The sequence below is a fragment of the Nerophis lumbriciformis genome, linkage group LG21, assembly GCF_033978685.3.
Source record: "Nerophis lumbriciformis linkage group LG21, RoL_Nlum_v2.1, whole genome shotgun sequence".
Classification (NCBI taxonomy): Eukaryota; Metazoa; Chordata; class Actinopteri; order Syngnathiformes; family Syngnathidae; genus Nerophis; species Nerophis lumbriciformis.
The window spans coordinates 2,370,375-2,380,000 of record NC_084568.2 but is presented as its reverse complement, the minus strand read 5'-3'; the positions used below and the strand labels follow the sequence as shown (position 1 = coordinate 2,380,000).

Genomic DNA, 9,626 nt, shown 5'->3' with positions numbered 1-9,626 from the left:
CAATAAAGTTTGTCTAAGTCTAAACCAGCGTTTCTCAAAGTGTGGGGCGCGCCCCACTGGTGGGGAATAGAGACATGACAGGTGGGGCGCGAGGAACGGGAGGAAATTTCACTTTAAATTTTTTTATTTATTATTATATTCTTAGATTTTTTTTTTACTATGCTTTCATTTTCTATACACACTGTAAATCACTTTGTGATTCTGTCTGTGAAATACGCTATATAAATAAATGGAAATTACCGGTACTTATTTTTACTGTCGGCTTTATATTTCTCGGTACGAGCGAAAGTTTGACAGACATAGCAACAGTAACTAATGGGGGCGGGGCTAAGCCGAACAAACTTTCGCGCGGATGGGTAGCAGGCTAATGTGTGGATCACAATTACACAAATATATACAATTGTGACTCGCACCTCAAAGGTCGTCGAGCCAGAGCCAGAGCCTGCAGAGAAACAAAAATCTGACGGGCACACACTGTGTCATTCACCGGGAAGCACTCGCGTCAAGGCAGCTCAGCCCCGAACTCAATGAGGTTTTAACAGATGTTGTGAGCGCGGTAAATTTGATCAAAACACGACCACCGAAAGTGCGACTGTTCTCTGCACTGTGTGAGGAAATGGGAGCAGATCATACAGCCGTGCTGTTTCACAGTGAAGCAAGGTGGCTCTCCTGGGGGAAAGTGCTGTCACTTGCCCTGTCTTGCCAAATGCATAGCTCCTCCTTTTTTTTTTGCAAACATTGCAAAGTGGCACTTTTATTGTATTTATTATTGAACTTGATGCAAGTTATTTGATTTATTATTGAACTTGATGCAAGTTATACCACTTTTTTTGATTTATTATTGAACTTGATGCAAGTTATAACACTTTTGTTTTATTTATTATTGAACTTGATGCAAGTTATAACACTTTTTTTGATTTATTATTGAACTTGATGCAAGTTATAACACTTTTGTTTTATTTATTATTGAACTTGATGCAAGTTATAACACTTTTGTTTTATTTATTATTGAACTTGGTGCAAGTTATAACACTTTTTTTGATTTATTATTGAACGTGATGCAAGTTATAACACTTTTTTTTTATTTATTATTGAACTTGATGCAAGTTATAACACTTTTGTTTTATTTATTATTGAACTTGATGCAAGTTATAACACTTTTTTTGATTTATTATTGAACTTGATGGAAGTTATTTTATTTATTATTGAACTTGATGCAAGTTGTACCACAGCTGCACAGTTATTTTATTTATCATTGAACTTGATGTTATTTTATGTTATTGAGTTTGAATGTATACAACTTGATGTTCAATAAATTTGAAAATGTTAAAGCTTGGCATTAACGCTCTGTTGGGGCGATGGGGGCAGGTGGGGCTTGAAAACTCCCCCTTGTCCAAAGTGGGGGATGACAAAAAAAGTTTGAGAACCACTGGTCTAAACACTTCTTACTGGCCAGGGGGGCCAAGGATGCGAGGCTCAACAATTCTGATTGGCGAATATGTCCGTCACTCAAATGCCAGCGACGGCGGAGGAAAAATAAAAAACCTCCACATCTTTCAGTTAGGTTATAGCACTAATTAAAACCTCAATGTCGATTAATCGTGCACTGCAGCCCTGTTCACATATACATCTGTGGGTGAGCAGCTGTGTTCAATATTTATTAGTTATTTCTCGAAAGCAACTGTGTTTCTCACCTTCTTTATCTGGCAAATGTTCGGTGCAATGTTTAATTGTACGATAACAAGAAATGGTACAGGAAAAACAATCATTTGAAAGGTGTGTCATACGCTGTCAGAGGTACCAGGGTACTGCAAACGTGTGGTATTACCTGGCATGATGCCAAGCAGGCTGGTCTTGGCAGCGACTCTCGTCCTCATGCGGATGTTTTTGTCCCGGCAAGGCAGCGTCTCAGCTAAAATCCCATTGGGCCAATAGGAGTCCCTGTCCAAGTAGCAGCATCAGTAAAGTTACTGCAAACTTATTTTGTGTGCTGATCAACAACCCTTGTGCAACCTCTCTCAGGATCCACCCGCAGGTGTAAAAAGTCTGCAACACTTATATATTTTCAACAGCTGAAATATTCTAACAACTTCAGATCAATCTATTGAAATACATTTTTTATGTTGTTGTTTTTTTTGTTACAGATTTTTTGTGAAAAATAAATGCTTTTGCAAAATGTGCAATAGTTGTAAAAACAAGTTCCAGAGTGGAATAAGTGAGGTTGGATAATTACAGCCTTGACTCAAGTCAATGATTCATGACAACATTGATATTAATACAGTACACCAAAATATCATTATTTTTACAGTCCCTACTGAGCGAGAATGAGAGTGAAAGCAGGCAAGACTTGGTTGAGTTTATCAAGTTCACACATGTCTTTTATATATAAATACGTATGTATGTATATACAGTACAGGCCAAAAGTTTGGACACACCTTCTCATTCAATGTGTTTTCTTTTATTTTCATGACTATTTACATCAGGGGTGCTCATTACGTCGATCGCGAGCTACCGGTCGATCTCGGAGGGTGTGTCAGTCGATCACCAGCCAGGCATTAAAAAAATAGTCCTAAAAATGAGCGATCATAAATCTTCACTATGACGTCACTTTCGTCACTTGATTGACATTCACGGCACCCGAGGGTCTTCTGAGATGACGCTGGCTGCTGCCAGCTCATTAAAATTACCGACTGGAAGGCGAGAAACACTTTATTTCAACAGACTCTGGCGCCGTACCTGTCGTCAAAACTCCAAAGACCGACTGCACAGTTGCACAATAAAAGCGCTGCTTCATCCTGCCTGCGCTACCAAAATAAGAGTCTCAGAAAGCTGGCGTGCACAAGCTAGCAAGCTACGGAGTTTGCCGACAATGTATTTCTTGTAAAGTGTATACAAAGGAGTACGGAAGCTGGACAAATAAGATGCCAAAAACCAACCACTTTCATGTGGTATTGGACAGAAAGGAGGACTTTTTTTCTCCTCCATTCGAAAATGCGGACCTTATCAGCACCACCGTCTGATTCCTATCAATGCAAGTCATCAGAATCAGGTAATACACCAACTTATATTCTTGTCTTCATGAAAGAAAGGAATCTATATGCGTTAAACATGCTTGTATTATCATTAAACACCTTTAACTTATCAACAATATTAACTATATACATGCTTGTATTATCTTTAAACACCTTTAACTTGTTAACAATATTAACTATATGTGTTAAACATGCTTGTATTATCATTAAACACCTTTAACTTATTAACAATATTAACTATATGTGTTAAACATGCTTGAATTATCTTTAAACACCTTTAACTTGTTAACAATATTAATGATATGTGTTAAACATGCTTGTATTATCTTTAAACACCTTTAACTTCTTAACAACATTAACTATATGTGTTAAACATGCTTGTATTATCATTAAACACCTTTAACTTATTAACAATATTAACTATATGTGTTAAACATGCTTGAATTATCTTTAAACACCTTTAACTTGTTAACAATATTAACTATATGTGTTAAACATGCTTGTATTATCATTAAACACCTTTAATTTATTAACAATATTAACTATATATGTTAAACATGCTTGTATTATCATTAAACACCTTTAACTTGTTAACAAAAACATATATTTCATAAATAAGTAAATATAAATTATATATATGAATGAGGTAGATCCCCACGACTTGATCAATTGAAAAGTAGCTCGCCTGCAGAAAAAGTGTGAGCACCCCTGATTTACATTGTAGATTGTCACATCAAAACTATGAATGAACACATGTGGGGTTATGTACTTAACAAAAAAAGGTGAAATAACTCTGATTACTGCTTTGCAGACTCTTGGCATTCTCTCCATGAGCTTCAAGAGGTAGTCACCTGAAATGGTTTTCACTTCACTTGAAGCTAATGGGGAGAATGCCAAGAGTGTGCAAAGCAGTAATCAGAGCAAAGGGAGGCTATTTTGATGAAACTAGAATATAAAACATGTTTTTAGTTATTTCACCTTTCTTTGTTAAGTACATAACTCCACATGTGTTCATTCATAGTTTTGATGTGACAATCTACAATGTAAATAGTCATGAAAATAAAGAAAAACGCATTGAATGAGAAGGTGTGTCCAAACTTTTGGCCTGTACTGTATCTGTCATGTAATAAATAGCATTTTTGCAGTTTAAACTCCTTCACGCTCATCAAAGCTCTGAGAATTATTGCTCCTGGATTTTTGTCGCCAACTGGTAGTTAAGGGGCGCACTTACAGCAAAACATTTCCTTGTTTTTCCAATTGGTTTTTCATGGAAAAAGCATAGTAATATACCAGGATTAGAGTCTGTTAAAAATAGCAGTTATAATGCGAGTCGATGGGGCCGAAAGCGATGTGAAAGTGTGTATATTTTGTTTATAACTTTCTTAACCATAGGGCCCCCAGGAGGGCCACCAAAATATATGTTCCTCAGCTACCACAAGACATTATCATTACATGTGGCAGTAATGATAATCTCAAACAAACTGAATACATCTGAAGTTTCAACATTTTGTGGTGAAGCTGTATCTTCATTTGCACTTTAATTTTATTGACAGTTTAGTTAAGAAATATTGATTAATAATGTCGTTTATTTTAGCAACATAATTGTATGTACATTTATTTTTGAGTTATTTTTGAGTCCGTTCCTACTGTATGCAGTATATTTGGTTCGTAATTATTTTTATAATTAGCCTGACCAAAGCCTAAGGTTTATATGTTAAATAAATAATAATATTTTTTATTAACACAAAGTTTGACAAGGTTTTAAACTGCAAGTTGGTTAGATATACAGTACAGGCCAAAAGTTTGGACACACCTTCTCATTTAATGCGTTTTCTTTATTTTCATGACTATTGTCGATCAGGGGTCCCCAAACTACCGGATCCAATCCGCCAGCGTCCAAAATCCGTCCCGTGGGAAGTCCAAAGTTATTTTTTTTTTTTTGTATTATTATTATTTGTTGGAATAATTGTTTGTAAGTTATCACAAAAGAAACGTTGTATTATGAATGCTGTCTTTCGAGGCCTAACAAGAGGAAGAAGGCTCGTGAAACGCCACTGTGATTTCAACACGGACAGATGGCAGGATCTGCTCAACTTCCAGAGGAACTCTCTTTGAAGTGTTAAACGAACTCTCTCTGAAGTATTTCACAAACTCTCTTCCAACTATTTGGTAACCGAGGTCAACGCTATTTACGACCCGCTGCCCTCTTGAAGTTGCTGTGGTCAGGAGACAGGAGGGGTTATCCATTGTCCTCCAACACCTGCCCCAGCTGGATCCAGGAATAGCCCAAGCCCGAGAAATCCTCTTCTTGGTATTCAAAGCGACCGAAAACAATGACTGTTTTACATACTTCCCATTCCTGCTGTGACATATGTTGGTGCGTGAACATTGAACATCTGAATAAAAGAGGAGACGAAAACCTTCTTCGTCAGAGCGTGGTGCAGGACTGTACAGAGAGTGCAGTGGCCATGTCTCTCCTCAATATTGAGTCCAAATTGAATTCTGTCTCTGTTTGATTCCTTGCCTTTTGTCTTGTTTAATAGATGTCCTCAGTGTTTGAACGTGACATTATTATTATTATTTTTTTTTTTAAATCTGTCCTTTCTAATGCATTTTCTACCACATGTTTCTCTCTGTGTCTCCTAGCCTCTCAGGCAAATCATATTGTCTAAAAATGCTATTTCCCATCGATAACGCTCGGAATATATATATATATATATATATATATATATATATATATATATATATATTTTTTTTTTTTACATAGGCTGCAAAAAATTGAATAAATGGAAAAACAATACCACTGTTTTTAGTGGTAAAATTCAAGCAACAGAGCTGTCAGTTTGTTTGTTTTTTACCGTAAAATCTTGTTGTTTTAATTTTTTTTGTTTGTTTAATGTTTTAGTTTCTTACTGTATATGGAAAAAACACTACCATATATATATATATATATATAGCCCAATGCGGCCCCCCGAGTCAAAAAGTTTGGGGACCCCTGTTGTAGATTGTCACTGAAGGCATCAACACTATGAATGAACACATGTGGAGTTATGTACTTAACAAAAAAAAGGTGAAATAATTGAAAACATGTTTTATATCCTAGTTTCTTCAAACTGGCCACCCTTTGCTCTGATTACTGCTTTGCACACTCTTGGCATTCTCTCCATGAGCTTCAAGAGGTAGTCACCTTAAAGGGTTTTCACTTCACATGTGTCATAGTTTTAAAGCCTTCAGTGACAATCTACAATGTAAATAGTTATAAAAATAAAGAAAACGCATTCAAATGAGGTGTGTCCAAACTTTTGGCCTGTACTGTAATTATTGAATATGATTAAAATCAAGAGTTTTATCACTACTTGAGTGTCAATATTTGAGTGGACCTTGGCCTCTCTGTAGTGGAAAAGTTGGGCCTCGAGGTCAAAAAGGTTAAGAAACCCTGTCTTATTCTAACAATGTTGCAATCTAAAACACAATGCAATTTTTATAGGAACAAAACTTGCAAAATGTCAGACCACGAACCTTCAAACTGAACAATCATACCACTTAAGGAACACATGTAATGCCCGCTTTGGCCCTTAAAAATTAAAACCGTCACCTGAACTTTTTGACGTATTCTGCCACTTGCTCTGGTGAGGTCAAGTAGTCCACATGGTCCACAATTTTCCTGCAGACCAAAGGATCATTTGTATATTCTTGATATCTTCCATGACCCAGGGCTTTGGCGTGAAACGCACCGATTGATGGTGTCGCCGTAAGTGGCGCGGATCAGCTGCTGCAGCAGGTTCTTGATGTTCCTGCGCAGCCATTGGTTCTTCTCCTTCAGGTCGAACACCTCGTCCATCAGCAGCAACATGACACGCAGCGGGATGTTGTCGTCCACCTGCTCGCACAAACACAATCCACTGACAACTCGTTCCAACCAAAACCTTCGCGTGAGACCGCAACTGATGCTCACGTTGTCGTCCAGCTGGGCGGAGACTCGACAGTGTTCTGGGTCGATGTCGGACTTGGGGAGGAGAGGAGGCACCTGGAAGCAGAGACACGTTCAACACAATTCTAGAAAAATGTCTAAAAGCAAATCAGATGATGATCCCAGCCCTGGCACCTTCAGTATGGACTGTTTGATGTCCTGGCCGAGTCTTTCCGACATGCGGCCCATGTTGTCGGACACTTTGTTCATGCCCTCAGCCAGACTGTCTGGGAGGGACTTGACCGCGTTGGACACGTTCCTCATGGAGCTCCTCAGAGGATTCACCAACGTGTCGATCTGGTTTGTGGAAATGACAGCAAATGTCAAACTCGGTTAATGTGTTAATGTCACATCCGACACATATGTAGGATTAACCGAGGGAGAGTTCAAAGCCAGATGGAACAATCACGAGGCTTCTTTCAGGAACCAAAGCCTGCGGAATACTACAGAACTCAGCAAACATACAGGTAAAAGCCAGTAAATTAGAATATTTTGAAAAACTTGATTTATTTCAGTAATTGCATTCAAAAGGTGTAACTTGTACATTATATTTATTCATTGCACACAGACTGATGCATTCAAATGTTTATTTCATTTAATTTTGATGATTTGAAGTGGCAACAAATGAAAATCCAAAATTCCGTGTGTCACAAAATTAGAATATTGTGTAAGGGTTACATTTTGAAGACACCTGGTGCCACAAACTAATCAGCTGATTAACTCAAAACACCTGCAAAGGGCTTTAAATGGTCTCTCAGTCCAGTTCTGAAGCCTACACAAACATGGGGAAGACTTCAGATTTGACAGCTGTCCAAAAGGCAACCATCGACACATTGCACAAGGAGGGAAAGACACAAAAGGTTATTGCTGAAGAGGCTGGCTGTTCTCAGAGCTCTGTGTCCAAACACATTAATGGAGAGGCAAAGGGAAGGAAAAACTGTGGTCAGAAAAAGTGTACAAGCGATAGGGATCACCGCGCCCTGGTCAAGATTGTGAAAAAAAAAACCATTCAAAAATGTGGGGGAGATTCAGAAGGAGTGGACAGCTGCTGGAGTCAGTGCTTCAAGATCCACCACCAAGATACGCTTGAAAGACATGGGTTTCAACTGCCGCATACCTCGTGTCAAGCCACTGTTGACCAAGAAACAGCGCGAAAAGCGTCTCTCCTGGGCTAAGGAAAAAAAGAGCTGGACTGCTGCTGAGTGGTCCAAAGTCATGTTTTCTGACGAAAGCAAATTTTGCATTTCCTTTGGAAATCGAGGTCCCAGAGTCTGGAGGAAGACAGGAGAGGCACAGGATCCACGTTGCCTGAAGTCTAGTGTAAAGTTTCCACCATCAGTGATGGTTTGGGGTGCCATGTCATCTGCTGGTGTCGGTCCACTCTGTTTCCTGAGATCCAGGGTCAACGCAGCCGTCTACCAGCAAGTTTTAGAGCACTTCATGCTTCCTGCTGCTGACCTGCTCTATGGAGATGGAGATTTCAAGTTCCAACAGGACTTGGCGCCTGCACACAGCGCAAAATCTACCCGTGCCTGGTTTACGGACCATGGTATTTCTCTTCTAAATTGGCCCGCCAACTCCCCTGACCTTAGCCCCATAGAAAATCTGTGGGGTATTGTGAAAAGGAAGATGCAGAATGCCAGACCCAAAAACGCAGAAGAGTTGAAGGCCACTATCAGAGCAACCTGGGCTCTCATAACACCTGAGCAGTGCCAGAAACTCATCGACTCCATGCCACGCCGCATTAACGCAGTAATTGAGGCAAAAGGAGCTCCAACCAAGTATTGAACATGCTCATATTTTTCATTTTCATACTTTTCAGTTGGCCAACATTTCTAAAAATCCCTTTTTTGTATTAGCCTTAAGTAATATTCTAATTTTGTGACACACGGAATTTTGGATTTTCATTTGTTGCCACTTCAAATCATCAAAATTAAATGAAATAAACATTTGAATGCATCAGTCTGTGTGCAATGAATAAATATAATGTACAAGTTACACCTTTTGAATGCAATTACTGAAATAAATCAAGTTTTTCAAAATATTCTAATTTACTGGCTTTTACCTGTATTTGGAACCTCAAAGACAATAATGTTGAATATTCAATAACATGGCAAATTCTTGCATCCAGCACACCTTACAACAGTGGTAATAAAAGATGCAACCTATGCTTAAAAGAGAAACTGTTTATTATATACCGTCCAGACCTGTCATCCCTCAACAAGCGCAGCGAAATTGTATCAGCATGCCGTCACAGACGGAAACACCTCCTAGGTAACACATGAGCCAATCACCACGCGCCTGCCTGTACCTACCCGTTCTGTGCCCTATATAAACCATGGTATGTGAATGCTTCTATTAAAATCTCCCGATGATTGAGGGAACCTCTCATGAAACAGGCCTGTAGAGATGAAGTAGTCTTGTGATTTTTTCCCCACACATACATATTGCGCTCTACCACGGTATCGAGCACTATTTTATATATATATATATATATATATATATATATATATTAGAGATGCGCGGATAGGCAATTATTTCATCCACAACCGCATCAGAAAGTCGTCAACCATCCGCCATCCACCCGATCTAACATTTGATCAGAACCGCACCCGCCCGCACCC

The 9,626-nt window shown here is 38.7% G+C and overlaps 1 protein-coding gene across 1 annotated transcript in view; it reads right to left on the bottom strand.

The window, feature by feature from the left end:
- Positions 1-9,626, bottom strand: part of snx13 (sorting nexin 13) — a 112,304-nt gene that overhangs the window by 7,659 nt on the left and 95,019 nt on the right. The window contains exons 20-24 of the mRNA XM_061983232.2: positions 7,138-7,299; positions 6,988-7,059; positions 6,767-6,912; positions 6,628-6,696; positions 1,829-1,941 (exon numbers count right to left, since the gene is read on the bottom strand). Coding sequence (XP_061839216.1) covers positions 1,829-1,941; positions 6,628-6,696; positions 6,767-6,912; positions 6,988-7,059; positions 7,138-7,299 — 562 coding nt within the window. The remainder of the gene's footprint in view (positions 1-1,828; positions 1,942-6,627; positions 6,697-6,766; positions 6,913-6,987; positions 7,060-7,137; positions 7,300-9,626) is intronic.